Raw genomic sequence first — 27,975 nt, forward strand, 5'->3', positions numbered from 1 at the left:
ACCCTTGGCGTCTACTCTGAAGTTATTCTTAGTTTCAGGTGGGTTCTCCATTCTTAATTTCCTCTAGGACTTATTAACCAATGCAGTTGGAATGCTAGCATGGCTCTTTATAACAGTAAGTGTGAAGTCAGAGAACATAGACAGAGCAGAATATTTTTAGACTGAGCGTAGAAAGCAGAACTTAAAAAAAACGAGTGCAAAAGTCATAAATAACAATAAAGTGAAGATTTAGAAACTGAGCAAACATAAAGTAAAAAACTCGAATAGAAGCTTAAAGCTGAAGGTTTAATGAGTTACTCTAAGCAGCACTTAGATTACGGTGCATCCTGACCTTATAAGAGGTGCAGCAACAGCAAAAGAACAAGCATTGTTTTGAAGCAATAGGGCACCCTGTGCAGAAGTACTAATGCATTTTATGCCTTGCATCAATCTTTCTAGTTTAATTATGGTTTCATTTTTGCCACTGAACCTTCAAGTTGTGAAAGGTATCAGTAACACAGATGTAAAAGAAATATACATTTAAGTAGAACACTTTATTGCAAACATAATAGAGTGGTTTTAAGATTACAGTATAGCTTAATGTGTTATTTTTTATGATATGTAAAAAACTATAGGTGAGATCTTTCCCAATGACACGCTATGTGGTAAAAAAATGACATAAGTGGTCCCTGGGAAGGAATTCAAGGCATAAATGGTGTGCAAAGCTATGGTAAAATAAGAAAGCAGACATGCTTTGAGTCACTGTTTAAAGTGCATTTAAGCCTATTGTACTTCTTACTAAATATTATCTGGCATTTAAAAAAAGCAGAATATTTGCTGGTTACCTGCTAATTGTCTTACTATTGATTGACTTCTGTCTTTTTCTTTCATAAAAGTGTAGTTAATTATTACAAATACTGTATGTTGTAAAATGGAAATCCATTCCTCATCAAATCCACATTATTAGTCCAGCATCACAGGGACTAGAACCTATAATGGAAGAAGTGTGTGCAGTGCATGAAGGTACACCATCCCATCACCTGTAAATCATACACACATACCCACAAGGACAATTTACTTTAGACTGTTAAATTAAAGTTATATTTTTAAGATGTGGGAAAAAAACAAAAGCATACTTGGAGAGGGTGCACATTGGGGTAATGGCTGCTGCCTCATGGCTCCTCGGTTTAAATACCACCATATTCACTGTATGCAGCCTGTTTGGCTGATTAGGAACTCTTAACTGGCATTACATCGATGCGTGTGGTCATGTGTTTGGGTGTGCCCTGCATTGCACTGGTGCTCCACTTAGGTTTCTGCTTTAGGTATTGGAAAAATCATATCAAAATGGCATAACACTCTTAAACCATCTTAATCCTATTCAGAGTTGTTCTTAACAGAATGACATACAAAGCCAGAATCTATCCTGGACAAGGTCTTTTAGACATTTTAGAGCCCAGTCACACAAACACAGCCACTTTAGCATTTACAATTAGCCTAATGCACATTTTTGGACATATGGGAATAAGACCAGAGTATCCATCCATCCATCCATTTTCCAACCCGCTGAATCCGAACACAGGGTCACGGGGGTCTGCTGGAGCCAATCCCAGCCAACACAGGGCACAAGGCAGGAACCAATCCCGGGCAGGGTGCCAACCCACCGCAGAAGACCAGAGTACCCAGAGACAAATCCACATTGACATGGAGAGAACAAGCAGACTTCACAAAGAGAACAACCAGGTATGTGATTCCAAACAAGAAACTGAAACAGCACTCTTGGTACAATCTTGTATTCCTGCTTGAATACTTTTTTGTACCATAGCAAACCATTTTAAAGGTTTTTGGTATTTTTCAAGTCAAAATTATTTCTTCACAATCATGGTGTATATGCATTGGCCATGCAAAAGTGTGCTTTTATTTATTTCCATACTTATGTGAGAAATCACACAACTGAACAGCAAATGTATCCTTACCTTGAGAAAAATAATGCCAGGAATATGTGGTAAATGATTATTTCCAGATCTCTTTTGTTGTTACAAACATGCATCTGAAATGCGGAAACTTTTTCAGTTTCATCTGAATGCTTTTAGGCTTGTATTTTCTGGTGTTGCTTCATGCTTCTTAGCCTCCATTGTAAAAAGCCAAAGCAAAAAGACATTTTTTAAAGCTTACAGAAAATGTTTTTACTTTGGAACACAATTTTGCATGGCAAATTCATATATACCATGTTTGTGAAGAAATAACTTTGACTAGAAAAATATTGAACTTTTTCTTTAAGTGTTGTGGCTGCAAATGGATAGCTTAAGAATATAGCATGAGAATAAAATAACTTTTTTAGTCACTGTTTTAAGTAGTATGTGCCAACTAAGTACGCAAGATCGAGGGACCTTCTCCTGTCATACTAGAAGCTTAATAGTCATGAGGAGGTTGAAAAGCATGTTGACCCCTTTGGAAAGGCTCTTGAAATGGTGATTTTAAACAAAATAAAATAACAATAGAAAAATCAGATATATGAGCTCTATTGAGTTCTATTGTCATCTGTAAGAATGGAATCTGGTTGCTGTTTGCTTTTTGCATTTGATATTTAAAAGTTTCAGTGAACAATAGCTATAAGTCAGGCATCTCGTCGTCACTTATCATGTACCATTGTCAAAGGATGAAATAGATGGTTATTCACAACAAACGTATAAGTGACTGAGCTATGTTTGCATTATAACCTTCTAATAAAAATAAAAAAGTATCGACTATATTTTTTTTTTACTATCTGACCATATGATGTGGTTTCTGGTCTGAGCCCTGTGGCAGGACATATATTTTAATGCTTTGCAACCTCTGTAACTAGTGAAGAAATCACTATACTTTATAATTTAAGAATCAAATAGTGCAGTAAGAAAATATTTTATTATTTTTGCCACAGGAAAAATAAAAGCAGTCAGACTGTAAGAACTTAATGAAGTAACATAAAATCACCCAAACATGTTATTTTAAACAGTGTAATACTGCACCCCAAATGCAAGTGTGTTCACATGAATGTTTCTTTTCTTATTTCATCTCTTTTTATTATTGTTTTACATATTTTTGGCTAACAAGGGCATACTCAAACTCATTTGTAATACTGTAAAGTGATGATTCACTCAGCTAGACAGTTATGTTTTGCTGTAAACGTGTTTGAAATGGCTAATACTTAGGAATTAATTCTCTGATGAATTAATTATATAACACACGTTTAGTAAAAAGTCATGAGTTTATCAAAACATTATGTGTCTTTTCTTGAGAATAAACAAGTCTTGTGTTAGATACTGTACTAAATTACAAATTATTTAAAAACAATGGATTAAAAATGCATAAATACAGAAATTAAAAATGTTAAGAAAACATGTTCTTGGATTTTTATTTAAGGGCAATAATGACCCTTATTTACACTTACTGAAATATATTTACTGTATTATTTGCCTTTGCATTTAAGAACTTAAAAAGATATTTCTAGCACTGATAACAGATAAATGTTTTATAAAACAGGTAGTGATTACTATCATTTTGATGATAACAGTTTTCTTTCACAAATGCATATATTGATTTCAGTTAAACTTTGCCTATTTAATCTATTTACAGGTCCAGGCAGTTTTGTAACAACATGAATAACTCCAGCAACTCAGTAATAATGTACTAAATCCCAGCAACAACTTACCCCCAGCTCTCTTTTGATGTCAGTCACACATAGATTTCATGTATTTGGATGTGTGCACATGCTACAGTAGGAGTGAGGAGTCTAGGTGGTATAATATCAGTGTTATTATTATCTCTTATATAAGATGCCTAGTGGTAGTATTAAGACAATATACCCTGAGTTGCATAAGCACAGTTTTGTCTTCTGTCATATAATCAATCCATATGTAATTAAGAACCATGATCATCCATAGAAAGCAGCAATGTAAGCTGAAATTAGGAGTTACTGTCTTAGATTTTGCAAAGCACTTGTATTTGAAGGCCATTTTAAAAGGAGCAAACAGAAGCAGTTTTCTTCAGATTTCCAGATATCTAATTCTTTCCTCTGATATTTTTCAAGGGTTTATTTCCTTTGCAGTTACGCTTTTAGAATTGGAGCTACTATGTAAATATACAAATCAATAATTGCTGTGTAACAAGACTTTAAAAAAAATCTTTAAAAACCCAAATGACACTTTAGAATTAAGGCTACCTTTGATACATGGATTAGTTATTTATTGCCATGTAACAAGGCTTTAGCACACTCTGTGGTACACAGCACAAAGTGACTAATAGAAACTACGGCCCATAAAGCCACTACTCTACGACCTCCCTTTGCTTCATGAATCTCTCTTACTATTTCACTTTCCCATTAGCTGCCCTTTTCTTTTACACAATTGTTTTCAGGATGACACTTAGTCCTTATGTCATTTTTAGACTTACTTACTCTTCACAGCTTATATTGAATTGTATTTCTGGCCTTTGATTAATATGAAGGTGAAGGTAATTCCAACAGAACCTTGTGAATATACATGTTTTTGTTTTTTTTTATTATCAACATATCATGCAAATATTCCTTCTTTATTTGATTAATAGTCTGCATTTTCTCCCTATTCCTGATCACTGCACCTTATTCCTACATGTATATATGCTATGTACTCATGTGGATAATTTATAATAAAGTGGATGAACAGGATTAAGAAGTTGGGTTGGAGTTATGAGCATTTGAAGAGGTGCTTCCATAATTATGTGTGGTCACTGTGCACAAAGGATATTTTATTATAATGATGTAGTTTTAAATTAGGTGGTTTCCTTTTTCTTCTTTGGAATAAATACTTAGTTTATATACCTTGTAAAGGGTTTCTTTTTACAGTAAAGATACATATTATCATCAGAGTGGATGTAAACCTTGCAGATTTTTTGTAAACAAATGATATGGAAGAATAAATACAAAAATCTGGGTGAGTATTGTATAGGGTATATATTGTATATAGCTCAATCCATGTTCCTGTGAGATGTCATTATCCTTTAATAATAGTCCTTACACAGAAAATACTTCCAGTCTAAGATGTAAAATCCACCAAATTGTTCTCTTTTAGGTACCAAAAAATAACAAAAAAACCATACTCTAAGTCCTTCTGCACCAGAAATTGTTGAGCTCTTGCCTGAAGTTGCATATTTGTGCTGATAGTTCTGAAAAAAGGTGTTAATCCAGTACAAAGGCTAAAACAGAAAAAGTGATAAAGTGCCCTTTATAAGTCTTCCCCATCATCACTACTTAGACTGCTTCGTCGGCTGCTCCCTTTAGATGCAACAGGTGATGTAGCAGACAGAAGAGGATCAGTCCCATATGGGGACAAGTTATCGTCCATCAGAATTTCATCAAAATGATGCTCCTCTTTCAGAGTAGCACTGAAGGAGAAGTCTGTGAAGTGTGACAAAGGGTCTGAAAATGTTGTGGAGCAGTCATTGTGGTCAACACCAGACCCTTGAGGCATGTGAGCCTGCATGTATTGTTCATTAACCTCCTCCTGGAATGTCTGATGCTGCTGCTGATGTTTAATAAGGTTGGAAGAGACATCCATGGTACCTACTGAAGACACCATCATAGGAAGACCATGTGCACGTGCCTGAATTTCCAATTCCTGCAACAATAATGAAAAAAATAAAGTCAGGTTTTAATACAATGCTAGAAAGTTTACAATTACTTTTCCAATATTATGAAGTAGGTCCATATTCACTAAAAACTGAAATTTACTTTATAACATAGTTAAGTCATTATGAAACAATCCTTATGAAAGTAGATGAGGTCTTTATATAGGACAAGTTTATCTGATAAGTAAAATACTACAAATTCTACATGCTCATTACATCTGTTATATAAAACTACTTAGGTCACAAGTACTAGAGCCTAATTGTGAAAATTAGGTACAAGGAAGGAACTAGTCTTCCCCAAAGCACAATGCCACTATTGGTCCAATTTCCACATACCCTATAACATAACATGCTCAAATCCACTTCATCTGACGTTAAGGCTATCTCAGCCACACAGGGTACAGTCCAGGAAACAGTCTTGAACGGGGTACCAATCCATCAAAGGGCCCATTCATGCACACACACACACACACACACAAAAGTCAGTTTGCAATCTCCAGTTAAAGTGACATGAATATACTGCAATCAAATCATTTTCAAAAAATAAAAATTAATCCTATTTTATTCATTAGCAATGCGCAGCAACAGTAGAAACTGCCATTTCATATCTCGAATGTGCAGCTTCAGTGCCAGCTCCAGGGGGTTCTTTAAGAAGGACATGCCTCTCGCACAGTCACACAATCTTAATTCATATGTGGATAAAATGACGTCATTCCGAGGATAGTGACCAACTAAAAAGAGTGATGAAATGACCAAAAAATCCATAGGGTCACCACTCGCAAGCACTTCGCAGCGTGGCAGAATACAGGAAGGAAAACGGCATGTTTTTCTGAATATTCGAAGCATGTACATTCGTATCATCCTACGTTTTTGGTTTGTTACTTCACCGCAGACAGATCTCATGGCAAAGTCATTTTTTCACCTGAGCTGTTTTTGCAGATTATTTCTGAGACAGTAATGCTTAAGTTATCCTTTTTCCCATGGGGTCGTTTTCTGTCTCGACTCCCGAGGGTGCCCAATGGTGCAGGTAAAAGTATTACACTTTACACCTGCAGTTTCGAAAAATATATTGTGAGAGCGGTTAAAGATTATTCATACACCTGAAGTAATAAAACAAACTAGCCAACCCGCGGCGTAACATACGCTGCATAATTATGTATTGATGGGTGAACACTTGCTGAACGACACAGTTGTCCAAATGGGGTGGGTTTGTGGATACCACTGTAAGTGAATGAAAAGATGGACCTCTGGAGAGAGCAACATACAATTGTCCGTGACTGAAAGCGGGATCGTCTGTGACAATGGAGGCCACGCTGGTGAAAGTTACTTCATCGGTAGGGATAAGTTTCAGCACTTGTTCATTAAGGTGTAGCGAGTCTTCGTTGTTGATGCTTAATATAGCTTGTGTACTGAGTTGTTCCGGAGTCACAGTTGAGAAACACTTTTTTTAATGTCTTTTAAGCACAGGGAAAAAAATTAACATCTGAAACATCCATAATGTAATAAGCCACCAAGAAAAGTAACATTGCAACAATGCACGCTACAATCCGATCGCTGTAAACAGAAGTGAAAACAAAATTGAGGCCGGTGCATTCTTTAACTGCCTTGTAGTGCAATGGTAGTGCTACTGTTTTGTAGTAAGGAGACTGTGGAAGATTTTGGGTTCGCTTCCCGGTTTCTCCCTGTGTGGATAGCGCTTTGAATACTGAAAACACCGGTATATCAATGTAATTAAGTATTATTATTGTTATGTGTCTAACGCTCTCTCTCTCGCGCACCTGTATGCGTATGTGTGTCGCTCGCTCTCTCTCGCTCACTGCACGTGTTCCTGTATGCATACCAGTAAGTGAATGAAAAGATGGAACTCTGGAGAGAGCAACATACAGCTGTCCGTGACTGAAAACTGGTTTTGGCAGATACATGCACATCTTTTTGAAAGTTTGGCCCTGTGCCTTATCAATTGACATCGCAAAGGCAAATCTAACAGGAAATTGTCTTCGTGTTAAAGTAAAAGGCAAATTATCCGCAACAAACAAACTGTTTTACACGCTGCATATCAACCCGCGGTGTAGTATACGCCGCATAATCACGCGCTTTTTAAATGTTTTTTAAGCAGAAGGAAAAAATGAACATTTGCAAAATCCGTAACGCCGCTTTCAGTAAGTACAATGCACACGCGTTTAATTTGTCAGTCACTTTTTGCCAGCCGTCTTTTCTGGTTTGGGCTGCTTTTGCAGTGTTACCGCTTGTGCATATTAAATCTTGAAATCCTTTGAGTAACTAATTAACTAACTAACACCCACCCACCCAGCTTGTGAAAAAAAAAATGTGCCCGTTCTTTCATACCTTTGGTCGTAAACCGATTTGGTCGTGAACCGAAGCAATTTCCCCCATAGGATTGTATGTAAATACAATTAATTCATTCCAGACTGTACGAACTGTATGTAAATATATTTTTTTAAAGATTTTTAAGCACAAATATAGTTAATTATTACACCATAGAATGCACAGTGTAATAGTAAAAACATTGAATAACACTGACACAAACACCCCAGCCACCCCCCCCCTCTCTCTCTCTCAGCAGCACAGCAAGCCTCCCCAGCACCCCCCCCTCTCTCTCTCAGCAGCACGTGAGCCTCCCCAGCCCCCCCCCCCCTCTCTCAGCAGCACGCAAGCCCCCTCCCCCTCTGTCTCTCAGAAGCACGTGAGCCCTCTCTCTCTCTGTAACATTGCAGCAGTTGTATAAACACTTTTTTTTAAAATGAGTTTTAAGCACAGGGGGAAAAAAAGGAACATTTTAACAAATCCGAACTTTATTTAAAAGCCAACCAAGATAGTAACATTGCAGGAGTTCACCATTTTTAATCAGGCGACTGACAGTAGTGGAGTCAGGCACAGAGAAGGTCAGCTGCTGAGAAAGCGTCTCGACTGTTGCAGGGCGGTGAAGCAGGTGAGACGCTAATGAAAAAGAGGCACAGGGCTTATTGTTTTTTAAAGACTGCTTCCTTCATTGTGTTTTAACCTCAGTTTTAAAGGATTGCGCGGCTCTCTCAGTCGCGCTGCCTGTGTGTGTCCCTCTGTTTCCCTGTCGCGCTGCCTGTGTGTGCGTGGCTCTCTCTCTTGGGCTGCCTGTATGTGCCTCTGTCTCTCTCTGGCGCTGCCTCTGTGTGAACCAAGGTTCCACTGAGGTTGACTAATGAAAAGTCAACGTGGCTCAGAGGTCCATGTGTACTGTTGTACAGACGAACATAAATGACGCCGTTTTTTCTGAGGCACGCGTCCGAGGTGGTGGGCGTGGCTCTGCGAGTTGTCGTCGTATCCAATGGTCATAGAGTTGGTGGGCATGGCTCCTTCCTACTTGTCGGCGGCTTAGTGAATCCACGCCCCTTCCTGCGTGCTTTCAAGGGTGTCTTGTTTTGGTGTGCGTGCTTTCATGGGTGTCTTCCCCTTCTGGTGGCGACCTTGTGAATTATATATATAGATGGATTAACAAATTACAGAGGTAGGATCTGTAATCTTTACATGTTTAACCAAACTGTGCTGTGAGATACTAATTTCGATATCTACTTCGCCAATTTCAAAATGTTTTAGATCTCTACAATCAAACTCTCGCGAGACTGTTAGAGGCGCTTGTTCACCTCATGTGTTTGGGGCTCAGCGCTACTTTACGTTTAAACTTTGAAAGTTTTAATGACCATGTGGCAAATAGGAGAAGCACCTGACTGTTGTTTGAAAGAAACTAGCTAATTGGGAATTGTTGTGTTAATATTACACTTGAAAGTGCTTTAAGTGACGCATTTGCAGTGTAAACTTTTTAAAAGTAGAAATTGCAAAACATGATACCTGTAAGGAATCATCAGCAGAAAAGCCACTCAGCATTAATGATCTTCGTTAGACGCCAGGAACTAACCACGACCATCGATAAAATGAGAGCGGTGCAGTAGCGGCTGTAAAATGGTGTGCCGAGGACATAAGGCAAGATTACGGTATAATATCAATTAAATTATAGAAATATATAGATTACAAGTGAAAGTTTATTTTTTATTACTATTGTGTGCATAGCTTTACTGTTTCCTTTGTTTTATTGATTTTTATTGCCGAGCTGCAGCAGCGATCTCACACATCCTCCATGGCTCAAAAATGGGTTCTGAAACTTGCTACATCCTTCCTATGGAAAAGTAAAAATAAAGCCTTTACGGCGAATTGCAATAAAGGAAAACTTCCTCATTGTATATACAATAATCCCTCCTCCATCGCGGGGGTTGCGTTCCAGAGCCACCCACGAAATAAGAAAATCCGCGAAGTAGAAACCATATGTTTATATGGTTATTTTTATATTGTCATGCTTGGGTCACAGATTTGCGCAGAAACACAGGAGGTTGTAGAGAGACAGGAACGTTTTTCAAACACTGCAAACAAACATTTGTCTCTTTTTCAAAAGTTTAAACTGTGCTCCATGACAAGACAGAGATGACAGTTCCGTCTCACAGAATGCAAACATATCTTCCTCTTCAAAGGAGTCAGGAGCAGAGACTGTCATAAAGGCAGAGGAAAATCAATAGGGCTGTTTGGCTTTTAAGTATGTGAAGCACCGCGGCACAAAGCTGTTGAAGGCGGCAGCTCACACCCCCTCCGTCAGGAGCAGAGAAAGAGAAAGAGAGAGAGAGACAGAGTTTGTTTTTCAATCAAAAATCAATACGTGCCCTTCGAGCTTTTAAGTATGTGAAGCACCGTGCAGCATGTCGTTTCAGGAAGCAGCTGCACAAAAGATAGCAACGTGAAGATAATCTTTCAGCATTTTTAGACGAGCGTCCGTATCGTCTAGGTGTGTGAACAGCCCCCCTGCTCAATCCCCCTACGTCAGGATCAGAGAAAGTCAGCGCAAGAGAAAGAGAAAAGTAAGCTGGGTAGCTTCTCAGCCATCTGCCAATAGCGTCCCTTGTATGAAATCAACTGGACAAACCAACTGAGGAAGCATGTACCAGAAATTAAAAGACCCATTGTCCGCAGAAACCCGCGAAGCAGCGAAAAATCCGCGATATATATTTAAATATGCTTACATATAAAATCCGCGATGGAGTGAAGCCGCGAAAGGCGAAGCGCGATATAGCGAGGGATTACTGTACACTAATTGGCAATTGATGACCGCAGTAGAGCACAGCACCAGTGAGATCCTTACTTCTAACGCCAGTGACATGCAGGCTTTTAAAGTTGAAGACGAAGAGTGATGTCAGTTGTACACCCAAACACTTTAGAATGAGCACAGTGACATGGGAGTGCTGTATTTACGTAAGAGCTAATGTGCAAACAGAAGATCACATTGCACCATTTAACCAATGTTTTAAATGTTTTTTTTCTTTACAGTAAATGCAGAACCTTGATTTACACCCACCCCAAGGTATTTGTTTTCCCACAACAGTTTCTTCCTTCAGTTCCAAAGCATACATATTGTAGTTTTCATGTTACTCTGTAAATGTTGTGGTGTTTATAAGTGTTCTGGTGCCCCTGATGAAATGGCATCCAGTCTGTAATGGGACTCTGTCTTCCATGTGTTGCTGTCATAGGCTCTAGTAAATTTAAAAAAAAAGAACTGCTGCTGAGAAGCAGTCTTTAAAAGCGTAACAGTCTTACTGATTTAACAGCAAATGCAACAACAATAAGATGCAGTAAAACATTTTGTACAATGAACAAATGATATGTCTGCGTTTAAAAGTCTGAAAAGTTATAATGGAATCAAGCTGAAAGTAGCAACCTAACAGGATAAATCACGGACGGATGGACCATATTTTTTATTTGTTCTGTTGTATTTACTTCCATCCATTTCTTGTAGTTCAGGTGTATAGGAAACAGGAGGAAGTACTACAGTAATAGGCACCAGACAAGAAGCAACACTAGATGGGGCACATGGATTACAGGTGAGTTAGAGTTTGGGTTTTGAGTTTGATTTTTGATGCCCATGTAAAACTCTGAGAGGTTTTAGGGTTTCTTTTTGAAATGTTTGAGATACCGAGCTTTACTTCACTAATTGGAATACCGTATGTTACAGCAAGACTAAAAAAGCCAAACTGTCTCTGACAGCAAGGTGCACATAAGAAACTGGATTTCATGAGAGAGTCTAGGCAATAAATGAATGAATGGACCATAACAAGTGAATGAGCAGAGGGTCTCCTTTTCACTTGTATGTTGTATTTAGTCATAATAAAGCTATTAGTTTTATTTTAGTCACCTATGGTAGGTAAGCCTCTAGCTAGAGCCCATGTTGCAGAGCTCAGGTAATATAATAAAGCTCCTTGAAAGTTCTGTACAACACTTATGAGCTGTCATTTAACAGTAAAATCCCTGAAGCCTACAAAAAAACTCATAATCCCGGGCCACCTTAAATTCCTTCGCACCTTTACACTGACTGTTATAGACTGAAATCAAAGACTTCTTCTTTTTGGGCGCATACACCATCAGCATGGCACTGCCAAATTTAAACACAAGCATTGCGAATTGCTCGCATACTAATGTGACTATAGCTACAGGTGGAAGTCCCATTTTACTTATGGTGCCAAGCAGAGTTGTGTTGTGGTGCAGCAGTCTACTAGCCATTGAAAGCACTGTGAAGAAGCCACGATAAAGAGACTTGAACTGGAAGACGTTTGCGACTGAGTTTAGCTCCATCATATGGGGGGATCGGATGGGATGGGATAGCAGGCTGCTTGCTGCTTGTGCTGATCGACACATTTACAAAACAAAAGATGCTTATGAGGAGAGGTGCGAAGGAATTTAAGGTCCACCGGGATTATGAGTTTTTTTGTAATCTTCAGGGATTCTAGCTAAAATCACAGCTGTTATTATGTTGATAGAGCATTTTGTTTGAAAGGTCATGATCTGGCTCAGCAGTTTTGAAATGTGTTGCTGAAAGTACCTGCTTATCCTCTATGATTTGAGTTTTTTATTAGAGCATGATATTGCTTGTTTTGCAAAGTTTATTTTATCAGGGATTCAAACCAAGTTTGTGTAAGCAGGATTGCATAGATGCAGTGCCTTTAACTGATTTCAGTGCTTTTTAGCTTGTGAGAACTTTTATTCCACATGGGACACAACAATTGTATGATGATGCCATATTACATATTAATCAGGGACATATGTGCAAAATATGTTTAATCTGAGTGACACTAAAACCAAAATAAGTTACTAGTACCTCTGAATTTAATTTGCCACTCTGCTAGGTAGCTTACGGTGATGGAGCTTACTGTCCAAATATTATGACAAATTTCTCTGAAACAGAAGTGTAATGAGTATGTCTACCCTTTATTCTAGTTTGCAGTATTTTTACAAATTTATGCAAAGAACACAACATAACCAACCAAGTAATGCACAGTGTCAGTTTTTAAGAGATATAGCTCCTACAGCAAACTTTTTTTTAGCATGCCAGGAGCAAAGGTGTAGGTAGAGCAGTGTTTTCCAACTGTTTTTCTGAGGTGACACATTTTATGTAACCCAAAAAAAATCCCAAGGCACACCACAATTCTAACAACCATGAAAGCATTACATCAATACACTTGCTAAACTGTCTGAAAGGGCAGCACTATCAGAGACAGCGGCAAAAAAAGCAGCTTGGAGGTTGACGTTCACAGGCACAGCACTTAGTGAACGTTTTGGACACATTTTCCTAACTGCTTCGTCCCTTTGCCCGCTCATACAGGTGTTGCTATATGCACACCTGGGTTGCTCTCATTGCGCACCAGTTGAAAAACGCTTGTTTAGAGTGAGGATGTCATTTGCTGGGTTTTAACACAAATTTTACTGTATGCTCATTTAAGAGATGCTTATTTCAGTTAAGTCAGCCATTAGCAGTGCGTTCAAAGTCTACAGTCTTTTCGATCGTTTATTTTTACTTTGACAAATCTGTGTCTCATATGCCATACCAATTTGAGAATTAATATATTGGTGTTGATTTTCTTATTGCCTTCTTTCAACTTGCCTTTTAGGAAGGCATTCAAATTCAGGTTGTACTTGCTCAAGTAGAATTATTTTAAAAGGTTGGGTTTCAGGTCATTGTTTAAGTTTAAATAATGCCATCACATTTTTAAAATTCCTTTGTGTTTATTGTACATTAATTTTGTGACTCACTGTATATTTACCTTCATGATTTATGTATTTATTTTATGATTGCATGTTTTGATTTTAGATGTGATTAATTCTATTTTTTTCCTGTTAATCAGTTAATTTCTTTAATCGATTCCGAGCCCTAATACATGTAATATGCCAGGTTGCACATGGAAAAAGTAGCTGGTAAATCACAGAGTACTTGCTAAAATGGCCAATAACCATCATGACATATTCCTTTGCGATGATCATCACATCAACTTATAAGGACTTCTTTCCAGACCATCAACATTGACAGTAACATCTTGTGTACAGATGTAAGGGATTTTGGTGCATTACTCACAGAACTAGCAGTACATCACTTTCTTCAATGATTGATAAACTGCACATTTCACAGGAGAACTTGTAATGGGATATTGTTTCGCTAAGCTTTCATATAAATTTGAATTAGCCTCTTTAAACATACAGCTCCACAATCAAAAGGTGGTGTTCTACTGAATCTGGCATGGCTTTTTTCTAGTACACACACATGTAACAGAACTAACTAAACAAAACAAAACATGAATGCAAACTTTCCACCTGCTACACTTGACTACTTTTGCCTCTGCTATATCCAAAGCACCATATCAAACAGAAGGCTACATTTTCATGTGATACCCTGTATATATATATATAGAGTATATCTAGAATGGTCAATAGGGGATTCAACTAAAACCCTGGACCAAAAGTAGTATGTGTTTATCTTGAAACAGCATGCAGTATTTTTGAAGATCTCAGCTATTCAGAACAGTCTTTTTTTTTCTTTTCTCCTGGATTTTGAGAAATGGTATGGAATATTAAAACCTGAACTTAAATTTGTATAGTGCCCCTGAGTGGCATCTCATAATCTGATTAACAAATATTATCAAGGGGATAGGTCAATTATCTAAAAACAGCTTAGTGAATCTAAACTGGGGCACTTGGTGGTAGCCCGCATGGACATGGGGAAAATATGCAATTCCATGTGTCACTGTGCCACTCCCTCTTTCGTAACATTTCTGAGAAAATTTGTCTTGACTAATTTAATTTATGCTTCTGTGACCTAGATGAATTAAAAAAATATTTTATCATATTCTAGATGTCCCTCTTATTGCAGGTTATTAACATGTTCAATAGACAGCTTATTACTGGAGACAGGCCCTTTAGGCCTTTGTCAACCTATAAAAAAAGTTTCAGTTGTATATTGCAGTATAAAATCTTACAGGAAATACTTTAAGTTGAATTATTAAGAGTAAATGGAAAAACAAAAGATATAGTATTCAAGAGGTTGAGGTGGAGGCCGGTAGCATGGCTAACTAAAATGACAAGAGTAACTACCATAATTTATATGTCATTTCTTCCACTAGTCAACTTAAGCCATCCTTTACACAAGAAAAGAAAAAAAACAGATTAAAATTGGTAATAGCAGCACATAACCTGCACAATCTTTGCCTTTTCCAGACCCTGTTATACCATCCATCCATTATCCAACCCGCTATATCCAAACTACAGGGTCACGGGGGTCTGCTGGAGCCAATCCCAGCCAACACAGGGCACAAGGCAGGAAACAAACCCCCGGCAGGGCACCAGCCCACTGCAGGGCGCACACACACACACCAAGCACACACTAGGGACAATTTAAGATCACCAATGCACCTAACCTGCATGTCTTTGGACTGTGGGAGGAAACCAGAGCATCCGGAGGAAACCCACACAGACACGCAGAACATGCAAACTCCACTGCACCATCATGCCGCCCCTGTTATACCCTCATCGGCAAAATATTCAACCAGAATGATCAAGTACTAACTTATTCCCTCTTTAAAACCCACTTGTATTATAGGGTTATGCTGTACTCCAGCTTATTCCAACAGAACTAAATGTAAGGCAAGTACCAACCCTAGGTGGGATGTCAGTCCATCACAAGGCTTTTAAGCACTATGAATTGAAATTCACTTGATCACAGTGTCAGATATTACATATTGTTTTATTTAGATTACTGGTCATTTCAGTACATATTTTTTTTTTTGGAAAGAACTAGACATAATGCAAGTGTAAGTTTTTGCCTTAGTTGTTAATATGAAAGCACTGATTGAAATGCCTGTTTTACACAGGATCTTTGTCCTCTTCTTTAGTCTTTAAGTCTTTAGTATGCATCTGATCTAACTCAGAATGTCCCATGTTTCAGGTGGGGTTGGGGGGGTGGGGGGAAGGATGAAGCTGGGATTGTGGTTGGAGACAGAATATTACACAGTCACTGGGATCGATTAATTTTAAAACTAACTGGACTGCATCATCAGGTGGTGAATTCTGTAATGTTTCCACTACCTGATTGCAAATGAGTCAATACTTGTTACATTCTAATGCATGACTTAAAAACCAGAGACACATTTGTCTTCACTAAGTGAGATGACACAATCAAATACAAACCTAATTCTTTGGTTGTGTGACATTGCTCTTTTTCATGTATCTGTATATTAATCAGGTTCAGCAAGTACACTTAAACACTGACCTTTGAAGTGAGCCTCACACCAGTTCATTTGTGACCAACTACAGCTTTCCCATGGTGGTGCTACAGCAGCCTCTACTGACCTGAATTCGCAGTAGAAGCCTCTTGTTAACCTGCTCAAGCTTCTTCTGTCTGTTCTCCAGCTCTCTTGCTCGTTGCTGCTCTTTCTGGAGCCACTTTATGTACTCCACTGATGCCTTTAAAATAGTTCCTTTGTTCCAACGCATATCACTGCAGGATGTAAAGATAACCTTTTCACAAATGTGCACATCAGCAGAATTTTTAAAAACTTACAAAGGCCTTTTATATTAATAAGAAATGATGATTTACATGACCATTATTCATTCTCGGACATTATTGCTCCTGAATGAGAATTTTAATAGAATAGTTAAGTATATCTGCAGAAAGTCAATTCTAGAGCTCTTGTACGGTAAAATTAATCCCCGAATGAAAATTGGTGTCAGAAGAAGTTAAAAAATGGGACTTGGGGAGAAAAGCTATATACTGTGCATTTCTGATGCCATTGCTTCTTAAAAAATGAGCTGTTGTAAAATTGTCCTTTTCTTTGTCTGATCAGGGGTAATAATCTCTTTTATCATGGACTAATAACGTGGAGAAATCAGTAACCTTTAGTTTAATTTTTATCAAAAGTTCAACTACATCTTACCACTGCAAGGTTTTTCAATTTTTTTTTCTTATGAGATCTTACTCACTCTCTCTCTCTCTCTTTCAATGTCTGTTCTCTATAAATGTTGTTGCAGTTTGCAACCACATTTTTTTCTTGCTTTAGGTTTCATTTCTTTGTTCATGTGTATGCTGTGTCTTAATTAGTATGGTTAAGTGCATATCCTAAGACAATACATGCTGTGAGGTGCAGAGTTTGCTGTAGATGCATATAATGGCTCTCTAATAAAATGTCCTACTATTAACCATTTATTAAAAACATTCATTCTCTCTTTTGGTAGATATGTATTGTAATTCATTTATAATATTTTTCACATCTATTCTGCAGCATGGTGGCACAGTGGGGAGCACTGCTGCCTCATACCTCCACAGTTCTGAGTTCAGTTCCTTGCCTGACCATGGTATTTGTGTTGTTTTCTTTGGGTCTAATCAGGTACTCTGATTTTCTTCCTACATGCCAAAGATGGGTAATTTAGGCCAAATGATGACTCTAAACTTGCACAAGTGTGGATGTGTCTATAAGTATATGCTGCAGTGAACTGACAGCCTGTCCTGGACTGTTTTCTCTTTCTCTAGCAGGTTAAGGTGTTGTACCGTGTTAGCCATTATGAATGTAGAGAAAAGCCAAGCAAAATGACACCTTTTATTGGCTAACTAGAAAGATTACAATATGCAAGCTTTCGAGGCAACTCAGGCCCCTTCTTCAGGCAAGATGTAATCATCTTGCCTGAAGAAGGGGCCTGAGTTGCCTCGAAAGCTTGCATATTGTAATCTTTCTAGTTAGCCAATAAAAGGTGTCATTTTGCTTGGCTTTTCTCTAGCAGGTTAAGAAATTAAATAAAGCCACCGGTATTTTAGCACAGTCCTAAAAACAGCATAATACAAGCTATAAAGATTTTGGTAGGTTATCAGTTTATAGTGGACAAAATTATTTTCAGACATGTACTCAGAGTTTAAGTTCATTTAAGTCTGCATTGTAAACTGTCTATAATTTTTAAAAAGTTAATTTAGTTTGAGTCTAACAAACATACAGTAAGTGAGGGAAGCTGTCTTTTCCAATATTATCTTTGTTACTGAGCGCAGTGTAGTGTGGTCAATCATTAGAACTTGAGTGGCTCCAGGCAAGGCATCAAATCTGTTTCATGTTTTAATACTTACGGGTCATTTGATTTTGGTATTAGGGTTCCAAGCTCCTTGATTCTGTAGTTAATATTGTATCTCCGTCTTCTTTCAACTGTTTGACAGAACACATTTGGATAATTCTTAGTTTTGTAGATATTAGAGAGCATGTTAAACTGCACACTATTAAATGCTAGAGTACACTTAAATTTCAGGAATATTCTTTATCAGAAGAGGTGCAAAGTCGGAAATAGCCTGGATTTGTCAACAATGCAAAAACACGGGTATGTGCACATACACGATGGATAAATTTTAGTGATAGATTTTGTCATCTTTGTTTAATAATAGTGGGGTAGAAGTCCTGGAAGAAATATGTATAAAGACATAAAGAACTAACTTATAAAAAGGCACCCTTATTCAGAAATTCATTCTGTGTCAAGCCCAGAAAATCCACTTCAAAACAGAAAGAATAAAGAGGAGCCATTTCTGGACAGGATGTCCATCCATTGCAGTGCACACCCACACTCACTTTTGTCATGGCAAATTAGTTAACATAACCTGCTTATCATTGGGGATGTGAGCAGAAAACTGCGATACACTGAGAAAAAAAAAATACTTAGAAATGGAGAGAACATGTTAACTCAGCACAGTGACTAGATTAGGATTCAAACCTATGCTGTAAAGCACCAATACTTACCAATGCTCATCAGTAATATGTTAGGTTTTATAGGGTCAGTATTATCACATGTACAGTATATGATACTAATCATAATCGTATTATACGTTCTAGATAAATAGATAATACAGGATATCCGTATCTGCAATTAGCAAGGGTTTTGAGATAGTTCAAAATACAGCTATCAGAAAGACATTCCAGCAGTTACCATGACTTGTGGTACAAATAAAACCTCCACAGTCCAAGTGTGTTTGTTTTAAAAGTTACAGTGAAATTCAAAGCAATCGGTTTACACGTAAAAAAAAACAAAAAACTTAATAATACACACACCAAAAAGAAAAAGTTCTTGTCTATATTTTTCTGTTTAAAGCTTAAGTGTTTAGGTTACCTATCTTAAAGTATGTTTGTTATCACATGCACTAGGACCTACATTTGACATATGTACTGTATATACCGTAATGGTATCAATAACGGTCAGAAAACTATATGCCCTTAATGCCTATCTGTCTAAGAGTACATGCTTCTTTTGGGCTGTCTAACAATAATATGAGGTCATTCTATTATCTAAATATAGAAATATAGCAGAGCATTTAGAATATTCCATTACATTTTTAGCTTATAGCAAGCTTATAAACAAAATCTTCCATTTCTATTTGAAAGCTAAATTCTATTCAAATTAAGCAAAACTTTGGTAAATGTACTATTAATATTAACTTGAAAGATATGGTTCTTACAACATTATATTATTGAATCCACTTAACTCAAATCAGAGTCACAGAAGCCCGAGTTGATCCTAGCAGCATTAGGTGCATAACAGAACCCAACTCTGCATACCGTACTGTTTAACACTGAGTCCACTTAGTCCAGCATTCACATGGGGTCAACTTAGTCTCATTAGATAACCTAACATCCCTGTGCTCAGCATGAAGGAGAGAAATTAAACTACTCAAAGAAGAATGCTAATAGACATGGAGTAAAATGTACAAGCTTCACACTCATACTGACCAGGCTGGGGTTTGATTGCAGACTGTCTGAACTGTGAGGCAGCAGAACTAACCATTGTGATACTTTATGTTATATTATACTCTTTTATATTAATGATGTTTTTAAAAAAAAAAAGCGAAAAGCAGTTTAGGATTAGTTGGTTCAGACATCAGAAAAGCTTTAACTTTAAACACAATTATTAGAATAATATCGTAATTCCTATAATTAGTGGTCAATGTGTACTTCTGATATTAGTGGCATAATGAGTACATATTATAATGACATATACATCAATCTCTTGTTGAAGATAGCTGAGTGGACTTTGTATCATATCAATCATATCAATCTTTCAAGGTAACCAGCTTGCTAAACATACCCCCCCTAGAACTGAGCCCACAGTGAGAAAAGTAGTTGCTTTTGTTTAAGTTACGATGGTTGGGATAGTTGAAGCAAGTAGTATAAAACACTTCCTGATAATAAAATAGAGAATACCATAATTTATTGTTGTTTCCCAGAAAGCTAAAAGCAAAGTAATGTACAATTGCTAAGTACATCCTTGTAACATTGTTGCTAGCCCTGTCTAGATATTTTGTAAAAGCTGAAAAGGCTTTAAATAATTCATATTGAACACTCCGCTACTTGAACATATCGTTGCAAAAATACATTTTAAATATATTTTAAGCTATATTACAGAACAACAGGTAATTTGCCCATTTAAGGAAATGCATTATTTATAGTAAAATGTACATTTAAAAACTGTGTATTTCACAAGGGATTAAATAAACCATTTAATGTAATTGATCATATTATTGCATATATTATCTTGACAGTGACTCAGTTATATGCATAAGAAATTAACAAATAAATTATTGACACGATTGGCCAGAAGTAGTGGTATACTGTTCTCTAAATGCATTTATTTGTTGCAAGGGCTTAGAAAAAGTCATTTTCAGAAAACTTTTAATAGAAGAGCAAAAGTCAGCAGAGAGGAAGACTTGAAAGCAATTTCATTTTTTTGTATAAATTCACATTTAATGGGCCAGCTTTAAAACATTCCTGAAACCATACCATCATATGAAGCCAAACTGAATTTTTCATCATTATTGAATACACACTCTAGCATTGAGTTGCAAAGAAATTAAATTAGCTAGCAATATAATTAACATTTAATTGAATCATCTAATTGTAATATAATCTAAATAAAATAAACAAGGGTGGTGTAGTGGAATAGTGTTAACTCATAGTTTATAATGGTTTGTCTTAAGAATTCTCAAACTAGACATGAAATTCAGATATATTCACTTATTTCTTATTTCTGTACCTGCTAATTTACAGCAGTAAGACAAAGCCTGCAAGATTATAGTGTTATCAAGTGTAGCAAGGATGAAAAATATTACGCTGATATGTTTTAGTCTTGAATATGTTGTGCCAGAGTCACACCTTCCTATACGCACATCACGTACTGTGCATGGGACCCATGATTGAAGGACCAGTATGGGGGAGGGGTGTTCCTAATGGCATTGTTGCTGTTTCATGAATCACCAAAGTTAACGTCGTTGACAGTCACTTGGTGTGATAACTTTCCACTAATGATCAGAGATTCAGGAGCATGTCAGAAACATGTCAGGAGCACAGACAATAGGAAAAAAGTAAAGCTTTCTGCACTTTCACTTAACTTCCAGTAAGCTAAATTTGCATCAATCACCACTACACTAGAGCTAGTAACAATGCATAATAATTTTGATATTGATTGTTTAAAAGATATTATCTGATGTTATAGTACCTAGCTGACAAACCGTTGTGGATTAGTTATTACTGCCATATAAACCTTAGGACCGATACACGTGGTTAAAAGTTGCTAACGTTAGTTGACAAATGAAATGGTTTAAGTTTTGTTACATTGAGGACACACATTTAAATTTCATCAACACACAGACTCTCTAGCTTATTAGTTAGCTATTAGCTGAACTGTGGAAAAGCACAATGCAAGCTACTTTGACATACATAAAGAAAGTATTAGCTCAGATTAACTTCTATTATTGGTGTATTTTATTGGCAGCTAAAATGACTGATTTAGTTAACGCTATATTGCTACGTGCTGTTCTTGGAAGGAAAAATTGAAGTTTAGATAAAGTCTTAAGTGTAGGTGATACATTCACATGTTAATTTTTTAAAAATCTCAGTATTCAGCTTAATTTGGCCTGTATTTACTATAGTAAATGTATTAATCTCATTCAGTAGTAGTAGTTTTATTTATCATTAGTAATAGTAATAATATTTTATATATTAGTAATACCGTGTTTCCCCGAAAATAAGCCCTACCATGATTTTTCAGGCTGCTCTGTAATATAAGCTCTACCCCAAAAATAAGCCCTAGTCAAGATCGTCAGCTGAAAAGTAAGGTGCCTAAGGCCAGGTTTATACTTCACGTGATGCGACACGTGTGCCCAAAACATCCATTAACTTCTGAGGATACCTTGCCACAATATCTCTGAAAAGGATGTTTAATGATTACATCTATCAATTCGGGGATGCGTCCATTCCAGCAGCATCGCCAAAAGACAGAAACAAAATCCCTGGACGGGGCATCATCTCATCGCAAGGTGAGCACAAGCACACACATACACTGGCGTCATTGTAGCTTCACCAAATCCCCAAACTTTCATGTCTTTAGATGGAAAACCGAGCCCACTGTGGAAACCCACCAGGAAAACATGCAAACTCCAGGCAGGGATCACAAAGGACATGACTCCCTGTGAGACGGCAGCGCTACCACTCTGCTACCTTGCCACTCCCTTATGTGTAACTATTAACAGTATTCATTTATTAAACGAAGTTAACGATTTATCTGTAAAATGGTAAACATATTTTAATGCATTTCATCATGAAAGTGATATAAAGTAGATATCTAAGAACTGTAAATGTGCAGAGAGCTGGAATATCATAAATTTACTTGTGTTCTGTGAGGCGATCTATTGCTGCTCGCCTCTGCTGTCAGGTCATGAGGAAGCCCCAGAAGCGCGCAGCGATTTAACAACTGGGTCAGTTTTAAGATGACGTTTACAATGTTCTGCTTTACTGATAAAGTAAACTACGAGGTTAAAGTGGACATTTTGAGTTTAAAACCGAAATTTCCACTTTAATCACAAAATAGACATTTTCATTATGTCCTTATTTTTTTTCTCTGTGGCGCAAATACGCCGCCGCACTGTACATTCTGATGGTATTGTGAAGGTGCAAAAAAAAAAAAAGACGGCACAGAAGATGGTATGTGAGACTGTTAAAATATATTGTGTCATTACTTTGGGGAATATGCAATGCTTGAATATCAAAGCAACGTGAATACATTTGTATGTCGGCATTTTGCTTCATCACATCGAACCATTCACCAAACATCGAAGCGCACACATCGATCCTGGAGGATCCTAAAAGAGGCTGGAGTAACAAGAAATTCAGTCTGGAATTCAGGGTTTGAATGTGGAGAGTTGTGACAATATTCCAGAAAAAGATGACATGACTGTATTTGGATAAATGCATATTGTTGTACATGAATAAATATATCCCAGTGAAAATAAGCCCTAGTGCATCTTTTGGAGCAAAAATTAATACAGTATAAGACCCAGTGTTATTTTCGGGGAAACACAGTAGTAGTAGTAGTAGTAGTAGTAGTGGTTGTGATGGTAGTATTAAGATTTTTGTTTTTGTATCAAATGTTACAAGTGATACTGTTGACTATATCAAGTAACAAATAGTGTTTGTGAATATCGCCGAAGTCCGCAAATTGCATTGAAGTCAATGGGGAAGGACTAACTGAACTAGATTTCACTGGATTGTAATGGTGCGATCATCTTTAATGTGTCCCTGAGGGCTAGAGAAATGTCTATCAACTATACTGGACCAATTATTGTGGCCAAAAAGGTGACCTGAGCTGTGTGGCTGAAGTCTCAACCACTGCACCATTGTCTCTGTGAGATCAAAGAATAAAGAATGCTGTCAGAGATGTGCAGTCATATATTTTGTCAAAATAAAGTAGAAATGCCAAAATCTTAGTCAAAAGTCAAAAAAAATATTTAGGTTCTTTTAAGTCAAAAAACTCAAAGTGGAGTGTCATGATTGAAGTTCCTGGCTCATTCTATTTTTTGAAATCGCGCTGAAGGCGCTCCAAACTGTCTGTGCTGATGCTTTGAACTTTTTCTGCTATCAAAAACATAGAAACATCTTGTAAATAGTAATAAATCTTTTGTTATTATTATTATTTCATAGAATCTTCTGTGGTTGATGTGGCATCAGGCTTCTTCAAGGTTTGTTTTTTTATTTCCACATGGCTAATTATGCATGCATAGGACACGCCCCTCCTTCTTTTATACTGACGTGGAACTCAAAGATTGAAATGCAGATTTGGCGACAAGAAGAGATAACTCATTATTTATGCTGTATATGTTTCAAAAAAAGAAAATTTTGAGAACCTGCATTATTTACTTATGTGTTCTACCACTAATTACAGTAAGTCCCACAGAGCCTGTAATGCAAATGACCATCATTAAATACCTGGGTTGCGGACCCATCCTGTGTTGGCTGTTACAGCTCTGGGGAATGTCACTCTGGCCTTGCAAAGCATTATGGGGTGCTGGGGAAAAAATTCTCCTAAACCAGCTGAATTATCAGTAAATAATTTGACAAACAAGGGCAAACGCGAAATGATGCAAATGAGAATAGCGCTTTGGCAAAATTCGCTGATCAACACTCGTAACAAAGAGTAGCAGCACATTGATATTATATATTATTATTATTACTACTAATTTGGCCTTCTTTTATAAAGGGAGCAAATCAAAAAGTTTTAAATTTTGTGATTTGTGCTTGTTTGTTTATTTTTGATTAAAACTTTTATAAGAAATACTAATTTAGTTAATTCAGGTAGGGGTGAGTTGGAGAGTTTGGGGGAGAGGGGCCCAAGAAGCAGATTTTGCATAGGGCCCCAGTTTGTCTCATATTGGGATTAATAAAGTATCTATCTATCTATCTATCTATCTATCTATCTATCTATCTATCTATCTATCTATCTATCTATCTATCTATCTATCTATCTATCTATCTATCTATCTATCTATCTATCTATTTGCTTAACATTCCAAACACAGTGCAACAAAATGAAATCTTTTCTTTTCAACAATAACTTTTTTATTCTGAGGGATTTTTATGCTATAAAATGACTTAGCAAAGTAAACAGGAAAAAGTAAACCATCAAAATAAAAAAAGTGTTAAACAAAGTGTAGAAGGTCAAAATACCAACAAAAAAGTACATACATATTTTATTTTTGTATGAGCTGTGTAATAGCTACAAAAGCAGGCACTTATCCTATGCTGGGTACACATAACCATTCACTCAGTGCACACTTTAGAGTCAGCATGAACTGAACTTGAATGTCTCTGAGATATATGAGTGGAGAAAAATCCTACACAGACATGGTGTTACATAGGTAGTGATCAGGCTGCTATTCAATCACTGTACCAAGATGCTAATTTTACATCCATATATTGTACTGTGCAAGAACATTTTCAAAAATAAACACTATAATGACTACTCAGGATATTATGTCAGACTTTTTTGTACTCAGCAGACTGACAGTAAGCCAAACAGAATAACAGAGAAAAGGTTGATAGATAAAGAGGGACAATAACGTGAATTTTCTTACTTAAGTTGTGGTTGTCCTTTTTTTGTCTTTCTTTTACAAGGGCGTGCGTATCAACATCTGTTAAAAAAATACAAAAATATTATGTGAGAATCTGCTCCAAAATTACAAGAGAAGGAAAAGTTATATTCTTCTGTATTTTCCGTTTCAAAAATCTGTTTAATTTAGCTTTCTTTTGACACCCTGGTGATACTTTCTTTCTGTGGAAAATGTTTGGACAACATAAAGTAAAAAGGGTTTTTGAAATGTGTTCCTTCCAAGCATGTTTTCCTTGTATTTAGCCCTGGATTTCTCTGGGTTTATTACAACTGACTGTAAAGTGTGTGGTCATCTAAAAGTAGGATCCTGATTTCAATTTAATTACTTTTTACTGATGAAGGAATGCACAAACTTTGTATAATAGTTATTTGTCAAAATTCACTGCTTCTTGTAAAGATTGTAATTCACTTAAATTCTGGTTGAAAGAGGAAAAAAGCTGTAGACATCCTTTCCATTTCCTAAATCAATTAGTTTTACTTGATGCATGACATTCATAAAAAGTTACAAAATGTGCTTTTGTGTCTGCATTGCTAAAGTGGGAATACACACATCCCGCTAATGTGTACTGAAGCATTGATAATTATGAATGCATCCATTACATTTTGAAACTCTAATGCTCTGTAATTTTAAGTAACGCTTATTGCAAAACATGCATTCATGTTTTTAGTGTTTTTACATATTGCTTTGTATGGTTGGCTAGTTTTACATTTTTCTTCTCACTGAAAAAGGAAGAATAAAATATATTTAAAAATTCCAGGCTGCCTTCTGCAGGGCATCCACAATAAAATTACATATAACTAGTTAGTAGGAAGACAATTCATTTCTTCAAAACTCTTTTTCCACTTAAATACAATAGTGTACACACCAGGAATTCCTGTTATATTTATTGCTCTAAAGTTCTAAATTCAAATATTATCTGTGCAAGTCACCATTCAAACCATCCATTTTTCCATACATATTTTTCCTGGTAAACAATTTCACAAATATCTAGATGGTCACACAGATATAAACTCTTTAAAAGACCAAAACAGTTTTTAGGATGTCTCACAGCAAGAAAAAGGGACTTTTTATCGTTTTGACATAGCTCACTGTTACAATGTTGCATTTATTGAATAGTGTATTGTCCATGGATTTTTTTTTAGTAGAATATGGCTTTATTTTTTCAGCCGTAGTAGATAAACAAATGTCCAGAGGCAGTCATATGATTCCCAGGAGATAGTTAAGTAGCCATTATAAGAAATTCTCTACCAACAAAGGAACATTTACACTATCTGGCAGCACGTAATGAAGTACAGTATGTTCTGTATGTACTTATAAATGGGATGGGGGATGCAACATAATATTTGTTCTAATTCTTCTATAACTATGATTTATGTTGTTTGCAAATAGTTTTGCAATCTTCTGTTCCTTTAATGCAAATAATGAATTAGTTAATAATTTCTTAATGTAAGGGCCTAAACTAGATCTCTGATAATGTGTGCCTCCTAGCTGCTTTTCATTGCTGTCATTTAAAACAGCATGGGTTGTCCAATAGTCCAAGTCTCGATTGCCTCCTATCAATTTTTTTCATACCCAAAATGTCCATTTTCAAATTTAGTTATTGCTTTTTATTAAAATACCAGTAATTGCGCAGTGCATGATAATGTGCAGTGAATACACTTAACTTGAACATTCATAGTTTTCATGCTTTCTTTGTACGTTTATCATTCATTTGCTCAGAGGTTGATGCGCTTGCTGCTTGCTGAGCAGCTCTTCTTTTCTCCATTCTAGCGGCCCGCTTCTTCTCTTCTTTTGTCGACATCTTTTCACGTTAAAACTGATTAAGTCAGTGTTTGTGTTGTGATTACTTAGTACGTTTTCCTTAATTTTTCACTTAAGCTGGCACTTAAGTCTTCAATTTGCCTCAAGAATGATTTAAGATATGAAGAGGTAGGGGAGGTGATGGCGAAGGTGGTAGGGATGAGAACGGCGCCCATATACATGCACTGCATGGCCGCCCTTCTAGCCACTGCCGAGAGTTGATTTTGCAATAAAATAAAATAAAAATAAAAAGAGGAATAACCTTGGAAGTCAATCATTACCCCGAAAGTGGATAGTAGATGTCATCTACTATATGTATACCAAATGTCAGGTCAATAGGTCAAACGGTTTGCAAGCTACAGGTGATTTAAAATCCTGGACAGACAAATGAACAGCTATATAGGTATTATATATAAAAAATAGTATTGAATGGCTAGTGGTATAGACCTATTATTATATTAAACATTATAAACTTATAGATTTCTATTTATGTATTATCTATAGGTAGCCTCCAAAAGCAATTTAAGGCTTGGCTACAGAAGATGTAATGCATTATTTTTGCTCATTGACTTACAACAGTTTAAACTGAATCTAACAATTAGAACTGGCAAAGTCAGCTGCTTCTTTTAATAAAATTTAAAAAAAACAATGATTGTAAATGTAGTTAAAGATAATATTATAATAGTTAATATTAATTCATATAAATATCCTGAAACCCCTTAACCCAATTCACAGCAATC

General features: G+C 36.6%; 1 protein-coding gene across 4 annotated transcripts in view; it reads right to left on the reverse strand.

The window, feature by feature from the left end:
- Positions 1-2,864: 2,864 nt before the first annotated feature.
- Positions 2,865-27,975, reverse strand: part of tfec (transcription factor EC) — a 265,683-nt gene continuing 240,572 nt past the window's right edge. For all 4 annotated transcript variants that reach the window (XM_028811316.2, XM_051923970.1, XM_051923981.1 and 1 more), the window contains 4 exons: positions 25,400-25,456; positions 18,086-18,161; positions 16,327-16,474; positions 2,865-5,612 (listed from right to left, as the gene is read on the reverse strand). In XM_028811316.2, coding sequence (XP_028667149.2) covers positions 5,220-5,612; positions 16,327-16,474; positions 18,086-18,161; positions 25,400-25,456 — 674 coding nt within the window. In that variant the 3' untranslated portion in view covers positions 2,865-5,219. The remainder of the gene's footprint in view (positions 5,613-16,326; positions 16,475-18,085; positions 18,162-25,399; positions 25,457-27,975) is intronic.

Source organism: Erpetoichthys calabaricus, chromosome 1 (assembly GCF_900747795.2).
Source record: "Erpetoichthys calabaricus chromosome 1, fErpCal1.3, whole genome shotgun sequence".
In the NCBI taxonomy this organism is placed as follows: domain Eukaryota; kingdom Metazoa; phylum Chordata; class Cladistia; order Polypteriformes; family Polypteridae; genus Erpetoichthys; species Erpetoichthys calabaricus.